This window comes from Lethenteron reissneri, chromosome 67 (assembly GCF_015708825.2).
Source record: "Lethenteron reissneri isolate LAM-NWPU_2019-01 chromosome 67, ASM1570882v1, whole genome shotgun sequence".
NCBI lineage: Eukaryota > Metazoa > Chordata > Hyperoartia > Petromyzontiformes > Petromyzontidae > Lethenteron > Lethenteron reissneri.
This window is the reverse complement of record NC_083845.1, coordinates 5,590,945-5,613,903: the sequence shown is the minus strand read 5'-3', so window position 1 is coordinate 5,613,903 and position 22,959 is coordinate 5,590,945. Positions and strand designations below refer to the sequence as shown.

The following is a 22,959-nucleotide window of genomic DNA, read 5'->3' as shown; positions in this document are numbered from 1 at the left end:
AGCTCAACGAAGTGGCCCACCACCACCATCACCATCACGTGGACATTAATAGCGGCGGCACAAATCAGCCTACAAACGCACGTTTCCAGCCGAACGAGGCTCACGGGAGAACCGGCGAAGAACACGCGTGGCACGCTCGCCCCCCCCCCCCTCCCCCCAACGCAAGCTTGCAAACCGCTCCCGGGGAAACCCGCTGGGGGTTTCGGCGGAGTTGCCACAGGTAGCCCATCCTCCTCACCTGCCGCCACAGGAAGTACTTTGCGATCTCTCGCGACGGGACGAACAGGGCGAGACGCAGGACTGTACGCAGGTTCTCGGGGAGCCCGTCCGCCTCAAAGAACTCGTACTCCCAGCTGTCCGCGTCGGGCACGGGCAGGTACAAGCACAGGCACAGCATGGCCCCTGGCTGTCTCGTCGAGCGGCTGCACGGTCTTAAACGAGCGAGGTCGCAGCGAGCAAAAGCCTATAGTGCGGAGGGGTCGCCTCGGGCAGGCAGAGGCATATGGAGTTGAGAAACGCCGGCCGGGGTTTTTCTTTTTCTTCGCGGCCTGTGACGCACTGCGTGCGCGTGCTCTGTGTGGGTGGAGCTACGATATCTCTCCCCTCCCACCGGAGATTCTGCGCCACCCCCCGGGTAGATATCGTCGCGGGATGCAAACCGCTCACCGCCACTTCGTGGCAGTCAAGAAGACGAGGCCCACTGATCGTTTATCTCATTTATCAACTGAAGCGACCGGTTTCCTACAGACGCGCTTCCAACTCTGTAGGCGAAGCGGGTTGGGAGGGAGGGCGGGCGAGGTGGACTGACACTGGTTGAATGGGCCCGGGAGTGAAGTCTTGTATAGCGCTCCCCTGCACAGCCTGGGAGGGGGCCGGCTTTGGCACGATGACTTTTTTTTTGTACGATTAATGTAGGCGGACTTTGGTGCTGCCACGGAGCCAATGTGTGCATTCGCTCGCCACCCACCCCTCCTCCTAACCCATACCTCCCACCCCCCCCACCCCCATGTGCAACGATCGGGCCACGCGACCTTGAATCCGATACTTCACGTGGCGGTAGCAGCAGCGACGCCGGCGGCAGCTGCTACTACCACAGATTCTGGCTCTCCCTTCATACGGCGGAGCTGCGAACCGGGTATTAGGGCGCCAGGGGTGGCGAGATGTTAACTCCCTGAGGCCTGGTGAACGAAAGGTTGTGGGTTCGATCCCGACCCTAACGCCTGCTGTATATTTGGAGTTTACGTGTCTCTCGCTCTCCCTGTGGCCGTGTGGATTTTTCTCAAGAGTCCTCCGGTTTTTCCCTCCACATTTAGAATCGACATGCATTTAGAGCATTTGGCTACTACTTCACTGGGCTATCATTTGTGATAGCCAGGTCACTTTTGAAAAAGAACTATACATAAGCCCGGTCCGTCCTTACCTGGAAAAATAAAAAGATTTGAATAGTTTTAAAAATTTCGATTTAAAGCTTTCGTGACTGCAGGGATTCATCTTCTTGGTTCTTTCGGTAAAGTCACGTAGAAGGGAAGTAATACAATCATAAAAATAAAACATAATAAAATAATTCTCACGACGTTTCGGCCACAACGCAAGCAGCCGTCCTCAGGTGAAGACCAGGTCTGTCGGGGAGACATTTAAATTGGGGATTGGGTGGCATCCTATACTGATTCTTGTGTTTTAATGAACTTGATAGCATAGAGCGCACCGCCCTCATTGGCAGCTCGTGTCGCCCACCGCCAGACGATCAAAACGCGACGACAGGCAAGGGGGACACCCAACAGGTGCTGTACGGCCCTCGCGACCGCGTGGGTTTTCGCGGATTGTGCCGCCGTGCAGCTTGTCCCGGACGTTTCGCTCCGCGTGCTGGAAGCCGCCCCCCGCCCCCCCTCTTTGTGAATCCGTCGTTTGACAAATGTCCACAATTTTCCAAACGAAAATAAGGGCACAGAAAAGCGTGGCCAATCGATTTTTTTTAATCGATTTCACAACGGCTCTTCACCGAATCGATTGCAGATTCCCAAAGCTGTGGAACCGATAGTTTAATCCTGCTCAATTTTAGCAACGGTCAAACCGATTGGCACGCGGCGTGCGTTCAAACCGCACGTTTGGCGCGTACCAAACATCCACGCTAACCATCCCATGGCTAAAATTAATGGCGAGTGATATCCGATCTGTACTGAACCGGCATGATAAAGTATAGTCAAGCAACATTTTACAACCACCGTGGCTTGACCATGGCCTTCAAAGGGCTGCACATGTACATGTACGATGACTGTAGAGGCCGCTAGTGGCTGCAGAGGTCAACTTAATGATTACATTAAACACACGAAGAGAAAATAGGATTCTCAAATGCACAGCTCACATTGTCGCGAGTGTAAGAATCAATATTAATCACTACCTTGTTCTATCCGTCTCAACCACTCGCCGAGATTAAATGTTCGTTGTTTGCCGTTAACAGATGACGCGTTGTCAAAACACAGCCCTTTCGGGAGCCAATTGGAATTGATTGTTTACTAAATCCACGCCTGCAAACCACCAGCCCATCATCCTGAATGTGCCAGACCTCGCGAGACCTGGCGAGCTAATTGGCCATTCCTGGTGAAGGAGGTTCTTAACTACGGAGTTTTTCACGGTTCTGCCGCCGTACGCAGAGCCGCCCGAAACGCGATGCCGGGTTGTTACCCCACGTTGCACCCGCACGATACCCGATGTTTCGCAGCGCGTGCTTGGTGGAGCTTCTCTCCAGTTCTTGTTGAGACCCATCTTCAGTCGCCTAAGAAGAGGCTCCCAAGCGAGCCGAGCAAAACTTCAGATGTCGCGGCGAACGACACTCGTCGGGGGAGCCGAAGGACACTACTAGATTCTAGATTTGAAGCTTTCGTGACTGCAAGGATGCATACTCTTAGTTCTTTCGGTAAAGTCACGTAGGTATAAAATGAAATTAAAATTAATTTTAAAAAATCACGACGTTTCGGAGGCAACACAAGTCTCCGTCATCAGGTGGGACCGTCACAGACAGATTTGCTGCATCAAGTGAGGGAGGGATTCAAGATGCAAGCTCTTAAATACTGACACTACTAGAAGCTGTTCATCCTCCAGCCCGGATGTCGGCAACCTCTGGCCCCGAAGCCGCATGCGGCTCATTAAGGACTGCTGCTCCGTGACGTTATTTATCAAAGACCACCACCGTCTCTCGTACTGACATTGCATTGCGGCGCTTGAAAAGGTTTTTTTTTACCGAATTCAAAAGAAATTGCTCTTATTTTGGTCGGCGACCCCTGCCTCCAGGCCAACGCTGATATCGCTATTGTTGTTGTTGTTGTTTTTGTTGTTGTCACTGCTATATGAACACGTGAACCGAATGCTGACCTCACGGTGAGAACGGAGAACAGGGGTTATATACAACAAAGGGCGTACAAATCCGGCCGCACGTGTGTTGCAATAACCAGCACACGTTTCTTTCCGAAAACCGCCCGGGTTCTCACGAACAGAGTGGCCCCTTCAAACGCCCGTCGCCGTGGCGAGGAGGCCGCCACTCAACCGGCGTAGTGCGGTCCTTGCTAGAATCCAGGGCAAAACTTCAAACGGGCCCGAGTGAACGGCTAATCGCAAACGTTTGCCGTCCTCTCTTGGCCTAATTTGGGCCCGAAAATAGACTCCCCGTGCCGGCCTTTAGTCATCTCCGCTGTGAACTCTCTTAACAATTCGGAGATAAGTGGGTCAAACATAGAGCTGTTTTTTTTTCTCATGGTCTCTACTCACGGATACGTCTCCACCTGCTTTACACTACTCCAACCCGCTTCTATGTTGCGCTGTTAGGTTTTTCCACTTGCCATCATCATCATTTAAGTCTGCTTGGAAAACCCATCTCTTTAAACTGCACCTTCCCTCTTTTAGTTTGGTCGGTTGCCCCCCGCCCCCCGCCCCCCCCGGTTCCGTTTCCATATTTTCATGCATTGCGCACATTGGGATCCTAGGATGGAAAGCGCAATTATAACTTCGAAATTATGTATTACTTAATAATACATTTAATTTGTAATGCAAGCAGCATTTGCCCACTATTGAAGAGACAAAGAGAGAGAACGACTCAAGGAGGTGTGAGGAGACACCAGTGACAAGCGGGAAGGCAGCCATGCGATGAACCGGCTCCAACAATTGCCCAAGCTTTGCAGTCCCTCGATGTATGATGTTGTTCTCAGCCAATCAACAGTGTTAACATGTGGGAGGAAACCAGAGCACCCGTGAGAAAACCCACAAGTGCGAGGAGGAAACACTATCCCAGTGTTCTTCAATAATTTTCAGAAGGGGGCCAGTTTTGCCGATAAGACATCACCAGTGTGAGGGCCGCCGCACAATTGAAACCATTCGGTGTTTGACAGCAGTACGATGATGATGATGGGGGTGTTTTCACTCCGTGTGTATTGTTGGAGGCCGATGTCAGGGGCCGCACCAAAGGCCACCAAGGGGGCCACCAGTGGCCTGTGGGCCTTGCAAAAAAGAGCCCTGCTCTTCCTCATGCAGATGGAACAGACGGAGGAGTTCCTTATTCTGTTGTACCGCCATCTCTTGGCAAGCCGGGGTATGACACCTGGGCGCGAGCCAGATTTGTGGAGAAATCCTCCTGTTCAGTTCCACAAATCTGGCTGTCGCCTGATGAAGCTAGTTGTAATTAATGACGAAACGTCGTACTCAGATTGTAAATGTTGTGGCTTTGCTCTGCAACACACCGGTGTGTTGTACTAGTAACAAATTGGCACGTTCTGTTTAAGTGACAAACCTTACTAATTGGCTGTGTTGGGTGGTGGCGGGTTTAACTACACTAATCAAAAAAACAAACCTGTAAAACAATAATTAAAAAATTTCCCCCAATAGATTTTTACAACTGAAACTAAACTAATAGCCCTACCTCGACACCACACAACCCATCCACCGGGTCAACCGTCATACGTGCAGTACGCAAATGTCAGTCTCTGCGGATGAATCTATTAAAAGAGTGGGCGAGGGGGTAAACCTGAACCGCCGTTGTAAGCACATACGTCTGAACTCTCAGATATTTTAGGCTATTCCCGCCAGCTCGTGGAGGCGGCAATCCCAGCTCCCCCGGCCTTCCCCGCTAGCGCGTGACCGCAAGCCGCTAAAATTCACTTCACGGCGCACCCACCGAAACGTTTATATATATACACACACACACACACGCGCGCACGTGCCCTCCCGAGACAAGCGACGCTGCCGCTCTCGCCCATGCTGACGCGACAATGAACTTGGCGGCCCCAACGTAACCCTGTATGTACGCCTGCGTTGAACTTCTTTCGCACCATGCATAGCCAAATGCGCTAATCAGAGGTATAATGTTAAGTATATGGGTAGTGTTAGTCTATGGGCAGTATGCATGTCTGTATGTTGAACTTCTTTCGCACCGTGCGTAGCCAACCATGATAATCGGAGGTTTCACTTCACTTTTCTCACATGGGTTGGACCAGATGACGCCAAAGAGACTAGGCTCTAAGAAAAGCTGTCTCGGGTGTGGACCAATCAACTTCAAGGACAGTGCACATCATTATCAGAGTTATGTTTTTTGTTTGCATTATGGCTGCAGGTATTGTGGTCTATGCAAACATGACTCCTTGTAAAAAAGGTGTCAGTTTTGTTGCCAGATAGAAGGGTAAAAAACCAATTATCATATTGTTTTAATGGCAAATGAGGTTCCAATGGTGTTATATTTGTTGTGCAGTCACTGGTGACCAGGCTGAGACCATCAACCCAACGCACTACAGGCAGCGGCTGGAATCCGGATTCGAACCCAGGTCCTCAGCAGTGTCTCTGACCTCTGAGCCACCCGGCCACCACTAAAAAATGTCCTTTATGTTCGCGTGCAAGAATACGCCGAGGTGATAATGTCCAAGGGTCTTTTGATAACGAGACTTGAAATTTGTTTTGCGCTATGCAAGTTGCATTTCCCTGTATGTTTGGCACGACCATAGTCCTCGCATGCAATATTTAGATATTCTACAGGTTTTTTTTTCCCCACCGAGCTGTATAGCTCTTTTTCAGAATTGACCTAGACACAAATGTTAGCTCAACCACGTGGCTTATCACGTAGAAATTTACGGCAGCCAAATACTCAATGCACGTTGGTTGTTTCTCAATGTGGAAGGAAAAACCCACTCGACCGGAGGGAAGGGAGAGACACACGCAAACTCCAAATATAAAACAGGCGTCAGGGTCGAGATGGAACCCACATGACCTCCTACATACCAGGCGAGGTAGTTAACGTCTCCTAGCCACCGTGATGATGATGATGAGAGAGACACACAAACTCCAAATATACAGCAGGCATCAGGGTCGGGATCGAACCCACGACCATCTGGATACCAGGCGAGGTAGTTAACATCTCCTAGCCACCGTGATGATGATGATGATGAGAGAGACACACAAACTCCAAATATACAGCAGGCAACAGGGTCAGGATCGAACCCACGACCTTCTGTATACCAGGCGAGGGAGTTGACATCTCCTAGCCACCACAACGCCGAACACTCGCTCTCGCGTGCCGGCAGTGGCACCGTTCGCGGCAATTTCCGCGATTGCTCGGAAAGGATGTTGTCTCCGCCATCAGTAATGACGCACGCGACGGCGTCATGTCCTAGAAAACGAAGAAAGTGTCCCCCACCACACCCCCACTCAATCACCACCAAACACCACCACTCCCCTGCTGGAACATCAACAAGCGGAACCCATCATCATCACCACCACCATCCGTGTTTTATGCCTGGACCCCGCTCCCCTGCACACGATGTACACTGGCGCGGCCGATTACGGTAAAAGAACATTTTCACTGCCTGTTTTGCCTGGCACCGGCGGAGGATGCTTGATGGGAGGCGGGGGCTAAAAGCCCCCTTGTCTTTCCTCTGCGCTAGAAGATGTTCTCTCTTTGCAAGCGTCAGTCGGGCACACGGCCTTACGGTAATGTGCGTCTGCACGGCATGTTGAGACGTGACGTCTAGCATTGTCCGGAAACGGCGGGAGTTCCGTGAATTTCAGAGTGACGTTTCGCAGAAAGGTAACGTGGCTTCAATAATGTTGGGCCCCCCCACGCATCGCCGGCACTCGGGGATACACCCCCCCTGCTCCAATTGGTGGCAGCAAGCATGCGAGCTGAGACTGAAAATCAACGTCGGGGGGGGGCAGGGATTTAATGAGCAGTCACCGACCGGCAGGGCAAGAGCTCACACGAATAGACTTTGAAAATTAAAATTACGTTACAATTTCCCAGCAGGACGTCACCGAGCCTCCACATCTCAAGACTCGATTGCGGGAGTCGCCTACTACTAACTACGACACAATATTGGGGTCGTCTTCTTGGACAATTCCATTCAATGGAGCTCCTGAGTGGAGGGGCCCTTTCGCCAGCGACAGAAGAGAGCAGATATTTCAGGGCTGCAGCTGCACATCCACTTTTTAAGTCGACATTCGATTAAGAAAGCCATTCGCAGCCACTTTCACAACCTTGAGATGCAAAGCGTGAAAATATAAAAAGTGAAGCACGGTCATCGGTGCCAGCGGCTTGGCACAATCCTGCAAATTAGCGACTCAGAAACGGTCATCGTGGTGCTAACATTACACAGCACGAACCTGAAACCCCCAGAGAGCAAAAAAAAAATTATGATGATTTACAGTGCATGCCGTATGGCGGCGTGTTCAGCAGCGACAAAAAAAATCCACGGAGGCCACGGTTCACAGCGCGCGTTGGCAGCGAGCGCGAAACAAGAGCAGCCTAGTGACGTTAGTGGACTTAGCGGACATCGGATCGGTGACGAGGTGCGGGGGGCGGAGAGGAGAGAGGCCTGGGAGGAGGGTGTGAATTGGAGAGCCCTCGCTGAGCTCCACTTACTAAACACTACAAACTAAATATTAAAGCTACGCCTGTCCACTGCTGGATGAGGTCTTCCCCCGCACGCCGTGTCATTCGTGGGGGTTGTTTGGGCATACTTCGCCACGCTGGGGAGCAGAAAAGCAAAACATTTAAATACAGTACAGCATCTTCTTGGTTCTTTCGGTAAAGTCACGTAAATAAAACATAATAAAACAATATAATTCTCACGACGTTTCGGCCACAACGCAAGCAGCCGTCCTCAGGTGAAGAATGAAACACCACCAAGCTTGGAGCGTATATTTAAGCTGGGTTGGAGGGGGGAAGAAGAGCGCCTTGACAAAAGAATTTGAATATCAAGAGGAATTTAGCATATTTATGGTAAATGCTCTTCTTCCCCCCTCCAACCCAGCTTAAATATACGCTCCAAGCTTGGTGGTGTTTCATTATTCACCAGAGGACGGCTGCTTGCGTTGTGGCCGAAACGTCGTGAGAATTATATTATTTTAATATGTTTTATTTTTATTCTTTTATTACTTCCCTTCTACGTGACTTTACCCAAAGAACCAAGAAGATGAATCCCTGCAGTCACAAAAGCTTTAAATCGATACAGTACAACAATTGCATTTCACTGCGCTGACGAAACAGTCCAGCAGCAGCCTATATTACACACAAAGTGCTTGCCACAAATGAACCGCAAGACCTCGCTGATTTCGTCAAGGAGCATAAACGATCAAGAGAACGCCGGTCATCCTCACAGCGGATTTTCGCTAGCCACTGAACAAAGACAGTGTTCACCACATCGCGCGGTGTTTTCGAATACGCTTCTGCGGCCGTCCGCAACGCTCATCCTTCCGATATTAGGAAGCCACTAAAGGTGTGCACCTTTAAATCGTCATCTAGATTGAAAACTCATTTCATGAAAACTGCTTGTTGCGTTTAGTTTGTTGTCCTTCCCATCCACCTACCGTTTGGCACAGTTGGTGCGAAATAAGTTCAACATGCATACATACTGCCCATAGACAACACCGCCCATAGACTCAACACTGCCCAGACTCAACACTGCCCATAGACTCCACACTGCCCATAGACTCAACACTGCCCATAGACTCAACACTGCACCTCCGAGTAGCACGGTTGGCTACGTATGGTGCAAAAGAAGTTCAACGTACGTACATACAACAGCTGACGGTCACCCATCCAATCACTTGTGATGGTGAGGAGCACACACTTGGGAACATACAAATACAGCACACACATGAATTTCACTGCACTGCCCTCTGCTGATTAAGTACCCATGACTTGGTAAGAGGCTAGCATCTAAATGCATCTCAAGACGTGGGAACGCAGATTAACTTCATCATGAGACTGTAGAGAACATCAGGGGGTTTTTCATTATTTGTAAATTAACGCCCAACAGTATGGAGGAAGAGGACTTCTGCCCTTCCATCATCTCGTGACCTATAGATGACAATGGGCTGTGACCTATGATCTGTGTGAACAAAATCACGAGTGAAAATAAGCTTTCACTGTGCTAACTTAACAGGGTTTTGACATAAATGCATCTCTATTCCCATTCTGCTAATTATTTTCGAGCCGCGTGTTTGGGGCAGCTGGAGGGAAATGTTTTTTTGTAAAGTATTAAAAAAAATGTTTTAACAAAAGCCAACAAAACATGCGCAAAAACAGGCGCCGTCAATCACGCCCGAGACATTTCCAAAAACAAAATCGCGACATCCTCCCCCGACCACCCCCCCCCCAAGCGTGGTGGTCTCCTCAAACATCAGATCAGACAACAAATCTTCAGCCACACACAGGCAGAGTCGTGGAGAAGTCTTTCGGTTTTTGCCGAAAGGGTTTCGACGGCCGTGGGGAGGAAAATGCCACGTCGGGTCCTCTCTGAGCCACCCCCCCACCCATTTGCTTTGTTCGAAGCCGCCTCTACACTTTGAGGTCCCCCTCAGATCTGAGACTCGTGGCAAAGTGGCCCCAGATGCCCTCCCCCTCTCTCTACAGCCCTACGTTCTCGAGCCCGAACTTGGATCAGACGGATGGAGCCAGCCATGTATATAAAAGGGCCAGGAGAGGGAGGAGGGGAGCATGACATTTTTGTTTTAAATGTGGCGGGTGTGTGTGTGGGAAGCGGGAGCGTTACAGTCAGCGCGCTGCACTACGAACCTGGCGACCCGAGTTTAATTCATGCTCACGGACAACACCAGTGACGATTACCTGAACCGGTCCTGGGCCTCCTCCCCTCGGTCGACTCGGCTTCAAATGAGTATCTGGTGCGGCGTGTAAAAACATCAGCACTGGGGAGACAAAGGCGGTCAGGCGTGGTGCTGAGAGGGTGGGTGGCCACCCTCTCGTGTTCTGTGCCGACCTTCATAGGTGCTCGATTACAGCACTTGCCCCAACAGTCCCTGTTAAGCCTACACAGGGCATCATTATCTTTGGGTGCGGAGCCATTTCATATTTCAGCGTTGCGGAGCCACATGTGCCAGCATTGTCTGTGCCAGCGCATGCGCGCGTGCGCCTCTCGTATTTCCCACTGCCTGTCCCCCACAAACCTCACCCCGACTCTCTCCCCAACACAATAAAACAACGGTATGGACGTCAGACAAAAAGAAAAACACCCTATGTTTAGCAGAGGCCCGAGGGAAACGGCACGGTCAGAAGGGGGGCCATTGTGATTGGACCCGTCCCGGGAACACGGGGGTCTGACGGGGATGAAAACAGGAAGAGCAGCCACGCACACCGATGGAACCTCAGGAGCATTTCTCGCTTTGTCAAGACAGAACCATCCCCACCAGTCGGAGAGAGAGAGAGAGCGCCGTTCTTGCGGCAGAGGTTGGGGGATAGTTGGTCGCAGCCACAAGGGCCCCCCGAAGGCGGGCGGGCAGGGGGGGTGAGGTGGGGGCCAAGGGAAGCTTGGGGAGCAGGGTTCAGTTCACAAGAACGGAGGTCTCAACGCGACCGTGTCGCCAGCCGTGTCACCGGAGTCTCGGCTCAACGACAAATCGTGGGAACTGCAAAACGGGAAAATAAACAGGGAGGGGCAAATAACGGCCAGGTGGCAGGAGGCTACCGCTACTCTCGGAATGAATCAAATGTGAAAACAGAAACTCACTTCGGGGAATTCTTATTTTATTGTAAACACAGACGGGAGGTCACCATGGCGAATGCCGCCGATGTCACCTACCGCACCCCCTCCCACTCGTGTGCCATTGCTTCCTTCCTTCTGCTTAAAACTGTTGCGCGCGCTCAACACCCGGCCTCCCAAGATCTGCTCTTGCAGTCTTCACCACAGAAAAAAAAAGGATCCGCTGTGTAGCCTGTGACAGACTGTTGGGGCAAGTGCTGTTAGAGCGACAGAGGTCGCAATCGGGTACCTGATACCCGTACCTTACCCGATACCCGGCTACCCAGCCGGGTACGGGTACCCGTTTGCGACCCTGGTGCGGCCAGGTACGGGTAGACCGTGAGTCACTGGTGAGTAACCGTTTGTTACTCCTTTCCCAACGTCTTGTCTCTTCTCAAAATTCAAGTTCCTAGAATCAACCCACCCGCGCCTGCAACATGGCTTCATCCCAGAGGTCACAATCAGGTACCCGATACCCGTACCCTACCCGTACCCGGCCGGGTACGGGTACGGCCGGGTACGGGTACCCGTTTGCGACCCTGGTGCGACCGGGTACGGGTACGGGTAAGGAATCAAAACCCGTTTGCGACCTCTGTAAAGCGAGCACCTCTGTGGGCTGGCACGGCACACGAGAGGGTGGGTGACCAGCACCACGCCCCGACCATTGGTGGCGCGTTCGCCGCTTGTTACAGCGGTTCACGTTTCAAGCCCAGCGGCCACCCTGGCGAATACTCTACTGCGGGTGCATCAGCCACAAATATTACGTGCCATCCACTTCGCAGAGGCTGTTAAGAAGAGATCCCGTCATGTTATTCCAAGCAGCAAGCCACGTGCGCCGATGTCACGGGTCCAAATTTGCCAAACAATCTCTCGCAAACGACTTAATTGACAAAAGCACACGCACAAGACGTATTGCCCCCGAGTGACAAAACCCACTTCACCAACTTAAACATTCCCTCTTCGCCTAACGGGAGCAGTTACCAAGTCACACACGCACCAAACCTATCCCACCAATCGTACCGTGTAAGAGATTGGCAAAACCTCCTCCCGAATGCGCGACGGGGTGCCGCGTACTCACTGCGACGGTACAAGGGGCAGCTGCCACATAGGTTAAAATTGCACCGGTGGGCGTCGAATCTCAAACCATTCCAACACCCTGCTGCATTCGGGGTACCCAATGCCCGCGGTTGGAATGCAGCAGTAGAGGGGGTGCAATGGTAGGGGTCGAGATGAGCTGTGCGTGTAAAGGCGCTTTGGAATTGCCGAGGATATTGCCCAAGTGCCCTGACACATGCAAATCCTTATCTTTGTCTCAAGTCACCGACCTCTGGCCGATATTGCAACGCCCCTTGGCGGTAAACTGTAAAAAGAAAACAATTTACCTAAAGCAGGCGTTGCACCTCCGATTAGCACTGTTGGCTACGTACGGTGCGAAAGAAGTTCAACGTACACACATACACTGCCCATAGACTCAACACTGCCCATAGACTCAACACTGCCCCATAGACTCAACACTGCCCATAGACTCAACACTGCCCATAGACTCAACACTGCCCATAGACTCAACACTGCCCATAGACTCAACACTGCCCATAGACTCAACACTGCCCATAGACTCAACACTGCCCATAGACTCAACACTACCCATAGACTCAACACTGCCCATAGACTCAACACTACCCATAGACTCAACACTGCCCATAGACTCAACACTGCCCATAGACTCAACACTGCCCATAGACTCAACACTGCCCATAGACTCAACACTGCCCATAGACTCAACACCGCCCATAGACTCAACACCGCCCATAGACTCAACACCGCCCATAGACTCAACACCGCCCATAGACTCAACACCGCCCATAGACTCAACACCGCCCATAGACTCAACACTGCCCATAGACTCAACACTGCCCATAGACTCAACACTGCCCATAGACTCAACACTGCCCATAGACTCAACACTGCCCATAGACTCAACACTGCCCATAGACTCAACACTGCCCATAGACTCAACACTGCACCTCCGATTAGCATGGTGGACTACGTACGGTGCGAAAGACGTTCAACGTACACACATAAAATGCCCTTTCTACACAAACACGCATACACGTGTCCTACTCATCACAACTTCTTGCCATCAATGACATCTACAATGCATTAATGCCACGTTGCATTTCCCTAACATTTCCCGAAAATGCCGAGCATTCTCCGCAGCAACATTTTATAACTTTACTTTGTATATAAAATGGAATTCTTAGTAATAGTACTTCTTGATTATTGTTGCTCAATAGTAACTATTTTGTAACTATTCGTATCCCAAGTTAAACATTGGTAATCAGAAAACGTGTAAAAAAAGTTATTCGCATGAGGCCCTGTGGTGTTAAGTGCACTCTTATTGTACAGTGTTTCTCTCCCGGCCTATGTGCTATGAAGAATGACCACTACACAAACGTCACCTTTCATATATTTTTTCTTTTTTAAGATTTGTGTTGCGATTTTATGTATGTGTGTTCAGTCTTCTTTTCAATACAAACAGGGCGGGGTTAAGCATCACCCCTCACCTCGGAATCGTTCCCAAACCTCCGACTAGCACGGCTGGCTACGTGCAGTGCGTAATAAGTTCACCGTAAATTACATAGTCCTCACCCACTCACTCGCCCACCCACGTACTCACCCACTCACTCACCACACTGCAGGTCACAATACAAAAACTCCGATTCTTCCCTCGCACTGCTCCACTTTGGAATTCCGTTCAACGATCCCTTTTTCCCCGAGCTTTTATAATAACCTTGCCCAGTTCAGCAAACGTGCTTATCTATTACACCTTCAACAGTGCCATTTACTGCTGGCTGACCAGTGGTGAAGTATGATCATATAACCTCCTCGACATGCCCTTACCCGGGGAAGCCGTCATCCAGCAGTGGATTGACAAAGGCACTCAAGACGTACTCGAAGGCAAGTCACCTCGCCGCTATCATCAGAAAGAGGGGTTTCCAGCACCGGCTTAGGATGGCAAATTACCCCACACTCATTTGAGTAAGAACCCGGTTTGAGTTGTGAATTGACATTTTTTTTTACACTTCCCTAAATACTTTTAATGCAAATGTAGCGAGTTGATGATCTCAGCCCCAGCCCGGTTCACTGATGAACGGACAAATAAACCCCATGGATTCCTGCATGTCTGTGCGTCTAAAAGCGAGTCTTAGGGTCTTCTCTGTGAGTGTATGGGTCGCCGTGCAAGTCATTGGTGATCTCGCCGAGACCACCATCAGCTGGCAACACTCGAGGAGGACGTGCTTTAACCAAAGACAGCTGCTTGGATTCAAAGCGAGGCTCTCAGCATTGGCAGCTCGGCGCTCCGGCCTCTTGGACACACCTCACCCCCGGCGGTCGCTTCCAAGCTCGCGTTGAGAGCGAGTCGCAAAGAAAGTTGGAGAATATTCCGGTGCACAGAGCGTTCGCGTCAAGAAAAACGCAACCGGCAACTCCCCCCCCCGACGTCACGTGGTGCACCCTTAGCGCCATGCGAAGCCCTCTGGGGGGGGGGAAGGGAGTTTGGAAGCAGCTCCCAAGCGGGGAGATTTTTTCTCGCCGGAGCATGAAGAACAGGGGGAGGCGCCTCTTGCTCAATGAGGAGATTCAAGAGCCAGCAGGGGCATTCTGGGGCCCCTTGCACTCCACTCACACCCACCCGTGCATTCCAATGCATTGACATCACAGGCTGGCGAAAATCACGAGACCAAGTCTCGGAAACGAAGCAGCAGAAGTGGCAGCAGAACACCATTAAACAATTTCGACTTAAAGCTTTCGTGACTGCAGGGATTCATCTTCTTGGTTCTTTCGGTAAAGTCACGTAGAATGGAAATAATAAAAATAAAACATTATACATAAATTAATATTTTATTACTTTATTATGGTTTATTTTTATTATTTTATTATTTCCATTCTACGTGACTTTACCGAAAGAACCAAGAAGAAGACCATTAAACAACGCAGCAGTACTTGTGGAAGCTGCAGTGCTGCGATTGCTTGCTCGTGCCACTCTTGGTGGACAGGCCCGCCACTAAAGAGTGCCCCAAATAACCTCTAGGGGAGGGTTCTCGCGAACTCACCCCCCCAACCCCAACCACACTAACGTCCATCCTCGTCCACAATTTGCTCCTCCAATTCAAATACGAAGCAACTCGTTCTGTGCCAGAGGTCGCAAACGGGTTTTGATTCCTTACCCGTACCCGGCCGCACCAGGGTCGCAAATGGGTACCCGTACCCGCCTGGGTACGGGTAGCCGGGTATCGGGTAGGGTACGGGTATCGGGTACCCGGTTGCGAACTCTGTTCTGTGCCACATACGCCCGAAGGAATGCTAAACACCACCTCTCCCCCCCCGTGACGCACGAGGCCGGTATTCTTCACTGCAAGGCCCGCGGGGTCACTGGCGGGCCCCCCTGGTGGCCTTTAATACCAGCCCCTGACGTACGGCCCCTGACAATACAAGAATGTTAAAACACTCCCCCCACCATCATCGCGCTGCTGTCAAACCCCAGCGGTTTCAAATGTGGTGATGTGGTGGCCCTCACACTCATGATGTCTTACCGCTGAAAGTATCGCCCCCCCCCCCCCCCACCGAAAATAAGTGAAGAACACTGCGTCAAGCAATCGACGATGTCTGCGTTAATACAGCCATTTCAAATTAAGAGTAAGACATCAGTGTGTGTGTGCGTGCATGCGTTCCGTGCGTGTGTGTACACGTGTAACGTGATGCAGACTGCTTAGTGCGCATCACGCGGGAACGTGTTTTAACAATCATCCGGCGCGTGCAGCGTGGAACGAGTTCATTTTGCATTTGAACGGGGGGTGGGGGCAGAGCACGAGGGCTCGCGAGTTTGGGAAAAACTCCCCGAGAGAGCCTCCTCTGGACGGTCTTTGGCCTACTCATTCACGCTGGTTAAGCATCTCTGAAGAGTAAAAAAAATGAAATTCGAATTAATAAAAATAAAATAATAAAAATCACGACGTTTCGGAGGCAACACAAGTCTCCGTCATCAGGTGGGACCGTCACAGCCAGATTTGCTATATCAGCAAATCTGGCTATGACGGTCCCATACAGCAAATCTGGCTGTGATGGTCCCACCTTATGACGGAGACTTGTGTTGCCGCCGAAACGTCGTGATTTTTATTATTTTATTTTTATTAATTTTAATTTCATTTGTTTACCTACGTGACTTTACCAAAAAAACTAAGAGTATGAATCCTTGCAGTCACGAAAGCTTCAGATCTAGAAGTCTCTGAAGAGGTCGGAATACCCACACATGACCCCACCAGATACGACCTGCAAAATCGACCAACTTTGCTGTATACCCACTAATAGCGTTGGCCGGACGGAGGTGGGGGAATGCCCTCCGATTACAACGGCAGAGGATTGAATGTCCGACGCATGGATTTAAAGCCCAGCGTGCTAACCATTGCACACCACAGACGGCATCGACTATCCATGATGTGCTAATAGTTATACCGTATTAGCCAGATTATAAGATGCACGTTTTTCCTTGTATTTTAAAGCAAAAAATAGTTGGGGGTGAGCTTTATAATACAGGATGCTTAAAAAAATGTTAACATTTACGAGAATTTGCAACAATACCACAAGAAATGTGCCTCTGGGCCATTAAGACCACCCGGAGAAGATTCCAGGCATGTGTTGACAATGATGGTGAATAGGTGGAACTGACTTTTTGAAGCTATTAACATACATTTGTTATCATTTTACAGTGTATTATCCGTTCTTTTTCCATTAAAAACGATAGTCCCATATAAGTGTTAAAACATTTATGGAGCAAGCTGTATAATCCGGTAGCTGTGTGTGTGTGTGCGAGACTAGATCTGTATAACTTTGGGTGCATTTTACTTTCCGTAGTGTCTTATAATGCAGAGAATACGGTAAGGGTAACAATCCACACACGCCAAGACACCGGATACATTAGCCTCCCAATCTCGTGACCATGCATTCCAAGTGCCCACACGCCTACCCTAATAGGGTCCCCTCCCCTCTGCTTCGAGACAGCACTGCCTTCCTAAATTCCATGCCACCCTACAATGTCCCAGGGGAGGGTGCATAACATCAGCATTCTCGTACACAAACTCATTATGTCACGTGGACATTTATGGGCAAAAGGCAAAATATCACAGTTCTCGTGACTGCACATATAAAGCAAAATGTTTCAGTCCATTGGCCCCTTGCCTTTCCAGATGTTATCCGGCAAGATTTGCTTAAGGTGGAATGTGCTGATGAGACCCAGGAGATCAAAACCAATCCAAAAGTTTGCTTGTACGTGGGGGTTATTAGACCATACTTTAGCAAGCCGACCAGTGCAAATCGGAGGTGCGTAGCCTTGAAGCAGCCTATAACATCAGTCCAGGCATGGCGAACTGCCCATCCAAGCACTACTATCCAGGCTCAACCTTGCTCCGCTTCTGAGATGTGGTGTATTCCAGTCACGAGGCCTTAGGCAAGTTACGCACGTTAACTTTATATAAGCAGGCGAGTCCAATTCGGCAAGGATATTTATTGTTTATTTATGAAGGGTGTTACTGTGCATTGCTTACGGTGGCGCATTTTGTATTGTGGGAATCTGACACATTTTTAATTGACACAGGTTGTGTGTAATAGGTACACATGATGCATTCAGGCACTAGGTTTTTACATTCACCCCTTAACATGTAAAACAATCTATTTATTTAAAAAAAATATTAAACACCCGTGAAAGCATTGTGGATGCCACTGTTTGGGCACAAACCTCCCCTTAGCGTTATGACCAAATTCCAACAAGCGATGCATTCCCGATGACGATATTAAATCCTCCCCCACCCCCACGGCCCATCACTCCAGCTATAACAGCCCTGCGCAAAAAAAAATATTTACAGCATTTCCACACGGCATGCTCTTACCTGCGCGGGTTAGGCCCCGCAATCAGCAGTGACTCACCACCCACCCCCCCCTCCGAAAAGAACAAAGTGTTCCCCGCTGACTCAACACCGAGCGTGAGAGAGATCAAATGTGTCTGTCATCATAAATTTGCATGACGCTCGCTTGTGTCGCAGTATCGTGTCACTGTACGGCAAAATTGTTTGCATGGAGATATGGGGGGGGAGGGGAGAGTAAAAGTTGCCTTTTCTCTCCGTCTCTCCCAGCCAACCTTGAACCCATCGACCACAGCGGCGCCTGACTGGCGCAGCACAATGGGTCTTCTGTGTATCGGGACGTAACTTACTTTTTTTTACATACTTAAGTAAAAACCTCGCCAACCCCTTTTCCCATGTGCACGATCCATGCGGATGGCTGGGACAGATGTATGATCCATTGTTTGGTCTTGTTCCGTTCGTTCCCTTTGACTGGAGGACTTCCTGTACGCAAGTGCTAGTCCAAGCGTGCGCCACGAGCCGTGCCTTAGTTCTATTAATAAAGAAGACGCAGAATATGCATTGCTACAGCCAGGAAATAGATTACGTCCGCTGAGGACATTGTTAATGAAAATTACAAACATAATTCAATACAATGTGGACTTATATGGCATCTAAATGTGACCGCACCCCAAGACGCAGTGCGATCAAATACAATGTGGATTAATATAGCATCAAAATATAACCGCATTGTAAGACTGTAGGGGAAAAAATGCAAGTCAGTCTCCGTGAATACTCATGTGGACATCCGTCTGTGTATACAACAGAATATGGATATATATACAGCATCTGTGATCGTATCCCAAGACTCTACATAAAAACAGTGGGAAGCATATTTATTGTATACGGAGAGGCAGTCGGTCGTACACAGATCAGGGGGGGGAAGAACGTCTTGGGCCTGGACTTGAACAGGGGCAGGGAATCGACAGCACGGAGAGCTGGGAGGAAAGGACTATTCATCATTATCATCACGGTCTATGGGCAGATCCACTGGACATTTTGTCATTTGTTTCAACTTTCCTCTCCGTTTGGTGACAATTTGCCCAAGCAGTGCCACAGCTTTCTGGCACCAATCTCTTATGTCATCATCAAGCCATTATCAGTTAGGTCTTCCGCTGTTTCTGGTTCCTTCCATTTTTCTAAGCAACACACTTTTAATGCTGCTCCTGTTGTCGTCAAACTTTCATTATTCTTTTTAGTTTTTTACCAGGGTAGCAGAGGGAGAATGAGTGACCTCAACACACCGGACGAACGTCGACTGGGGGATTTCGAGAGATGCTCTTTTGGTTGTTGGACCGGCGAGTGTGCTGATGGGGAGGGGTGGGTGGCAGAGCGAGACGAGAAGGCAGTCCACGGGGAGACGCCCAGTGAGATGTCGGGATTGATCTGCGATTGAATTGGGAGCCACAAGGCAGAGGTCGCAACCGGGTACCCAATACCCGTACCCTACCCGATACCCGGCTACCCGTACCCGGCTGGGTACGGGTAGCCGTTTGCGACCCTGGTGCGGCCGGGTACGGGTAGGCCGTGAGTCACTGGTGAGTAACCGTTTGTCACTCATTTCGGGTAGGGTACGGGTAGGGAACGGCTACCCGTAGCCGGCCGGGTACGGGTACCCATTTGCGACCCTGGTGCGGCCGGGTACGGGTAAGGAATCAAAACCCGTTTGCGACCTCTGCCACAGGGTGAATTTTAGTATTGGGGTGAGGTGGTCTCTCTAATGAGTGGCCTGACAGGGGCGTTTGAGATAATCTGGAGTTTGAAGGTGGATGGCTCCAAAGGAACGTTATAAAATTTTGCTGTGACGGTCCCACCTGAAGACGGAAGCTTGTGTTGCCTCCGAAACGTCGTGATTAAATTTATTTATTTTCTTTTTTACCTACGTGACTTTACCGAAAAAGACCAAAGAGTATGGCACCCTTGCAGTCACGAAAACTTCAAATCTAGAACGAACGTTATAAAGGTTGACTAAAAGGCACCATAGTGGCCAGATGTTAACTACCTCGCCAGGTATGGAGGAGGTCGTGGGCTTGATTCAAACCTTGACGCCTGAATATTTGGAGTTTGCATGTTTTTTTCCCGTGGATGCGTGGATTTTTCTCCGGGTCCTCCAGGCTTTTCCCTCCACATTTTGCAATATGCGTTTAGATTATTTGACTGCTATAAATATCCACACGATAAGCCACTTTGTTGAGCTATCAATTGTGATAGCCAGGTCACTTCTGAAAAAGAGCTACATAGCATCTCAGTGAGCCTTACCTGGTAAAATAAAAACGAGCTTCAGAGCTTTACTTTAGTACAGCAAAAAAAATATCTCCATATACAAATCACTATGTGCCTCACCACTACTACCATTACAAGCTTACCAACAATACAGCAACAATTACCACACGCAGTTTTGTTGGGGCAAGAATTTGTTTTATCCTTTACAATGTATTATTTACCTAACGTTCCCGTTGCCAAACCCGCGCATTCGGATGCACCACACCAGCGCAGCTGCAAATGCGTCTCAGTATGTTGCCACGGCTCATAATTTTCCATAACAAACGGGAGACTCCCCCTCATCCTCCTCCCTGACCGATAGCAGCACCGGAGGGGGTCGGGGCTTGTCCATTCCCATTGTACCAGCGTAAAATCTCCACCGGTGTGTTGTAAATATTGTGGCTTGGCTCTCCAACACACCGGCGTGCTGTACTAGTGACGAACTGGCCACGTTCTGTTTACGTGACAACCCTTACTAGTTGGCTGTGTCGGGTGGCGGCGGGTTTAACGACACATTGATATATTTACGCGATCTAACTCAAAAAAATCTCTAATGAATAAAAACTCAGTTTCAAAAAGACAATGCATATACTTTCAGAGCCGGTTTGTTTGCATGTTCACCACAGGTGTGTGGTTAATGCGGACTTGGTTCCTTGCCAGAAAGGGTAAAACCTTTTTTTATGTTTTGATACTGGCAAAAATGTCCCATGATAAAAAACACATGCGTCAAATGACGCTCCGGTAAAATATATAGCGGGCGATAAAGAATGGCAGTCACCCGAAACGCACTCATAAAATGCCGCCTTACTCCGGCACAAGGTGACCCATTATGTAACCTGAACAAAAGTCAGCCTCTTAAGAGGAGATTTAAGCTCCTGGTGGATTAGAGCTAAATCCGCTGCCGTTTTCCATTCAGACTTGTGCGAGGCCACCACAATATGGCAGTGCGGCAATGGATTGTTGAATCCGTCTGTGCAAAACTTTGAGTGTTACCCATCCCGTGAATGTTGGGGTTACTCCCGTGTCTCTTCCCACAAGTGTTTTACTGGACATCTGTATAAAAAAAGTGCTTCATTCCTCCAGTATAAATATTCAGATCCCGATGTCTGTTAAACTTCTTACCCCACTAAATTTCGATTTAAAGCTTTCGTGACTGCAGGGATTCATCTTCTTGGTTCTTTCGGTAAAGTCACGTAGAAGGGAAATAAAAACAAATATTATTTTATTATATTATTTTATTATGTTTTATTTTTATTGTTTTATTATTTCCCTTCTACGTGACTTTACCGAAAGAACCAAGAAGATTCTTACCCCACCATACGTAGCCAACCGTGCCAACGGCATTGGCCGAACATCCGAATTCAGGACCCTCATTAAAGCGTATAACGAGAGAGTCAGCGAGGCTTTGCCAAGGTGTATTCTTAATTACACAGGAAGTTGTGTTGAGAAGCCGCATGGTAATCTGTGGAGTAGGCAAGTAGCGATGAGGACATTTGCTCGGTGAATTTAGCCACGGCTGGACATCTGTGGCGAGGGCTACCGGTAAACCCTCCTGACTTATGTAAGAATTACACAACAATAAGAGTAAGGGGTGGGAGGGGTCTAAGCCCCATTAAAGACCGCCAATTTTCACACATGTGGTGTTGTGGGACGTCGCGGTGGCTAGATGTTGACTACCTCGCCTGGTATACAATAGTGTGTGGATTCGATCCCGACCCCGACTACTGCTGTATATTTGGAGTTTGCGTGTCTCTCTCTCATCATGACGACGGTGGCTAGGAGATGTTAACTGCCTCGCCTGGTGTGCAGGAGGTCATGGGTTCAATCCCGACCCTGACGCCTGCTGCTGTATATTTTGAGTCTGCGTCTCTCTCATCATCATCACGGTGGCGAGATGTTGACTACCTTGCCTGGTATAAAGGTCGTGGGTTCGATCCAGACCCTGCCGCCTGTTGTATACAGTATTTGGAGTATGCGTCTCTCTCTCATCATCATCACGGTGGCGAGGAGATGTTAACTACCTCGCCTGGTGTGCAGGAGGTCGTGGGTTCGATCCCTACCCTGACGCCCGTTGTATATTTGGAGTTTGCGTGTCTCTCTCGCTCATAATCATCACGGTGGCTCGGAGATGTTAACGACCTCGTCTGATATACAAGAGGTCGTGGATTCGATTCCGAACCCGACGCCTGCTGCTGTGCATATTTTGAGTTTGCGGTGTCTCTCTCACTGTGGTCGCGTGGATTTTTCTCCGGGTCCTCCGGGTTTTTTCCCCTCTCCACATTTATAAATCAACTCGCTTTATAATATTTGGCCGCCTATATAAATGTCCACACGGGCCTTCAATCGTGACTTCTGAAAAAGAGCTACATAGCTCAGTGGTCCTTACCTGGTAAAATAAAAACTAGTTTTAGAGTTAAATTTCGATTTAAAGCTTTCGTGACTGCAGGGATTCATCTTCTTAACAAAAAAATATCTCCATATACAAATCGATATGCGCCTCGCCACTAACATTACAAGCTTACCAACGATACAACAACAATTCCCACGTGCAGTTCTTTGGGGCAAGATTTTAACTTTGTTTATCCTTTACAATGTATTATTATCCTAACTTTCCCGTCGTTGTCAAACACTCGCATTCTTAAGCGCCACACCAGCGCCTCTGCAAATACATCTGCGTACGTTGCCACGTCCCATAATCCCCCCCCTCCTTACATAGCATAGTGGGCCTTACG

General features: G+C 49.4%; 1 protein-coding gene across 3 annotated transcripts in view; it reads right to left on the bottom strand.

Annotated features, from left to right (window-relative positions):
- Nucleotides 1–22,959, bottom strand: part of LOC133360162 (calcium-binding mitochondrial carrier protein SCaMC-2-B-like) — a 57,675-nt gene that overhangs the window by 31,082 nt on the left and 3,634 nt on the right. The window contains exon 1 of one of the 3 annotated variants that reach the window (XM_061578762.1): nt 239–598. The exons of the other annotated variants lie outside the window; for them this stretch is intronic. Coding sequence (XP_061434746.1) covers nt 239–397 — 159 coding nt within the window. The 5' untranslated portion in view covers nt 398–598. Of the gene's footprint in view, nt 1–238; nt 599–22,959 lie in introns of those variants that run through there. 3 annotated transcript variants of the gene reach the window in all.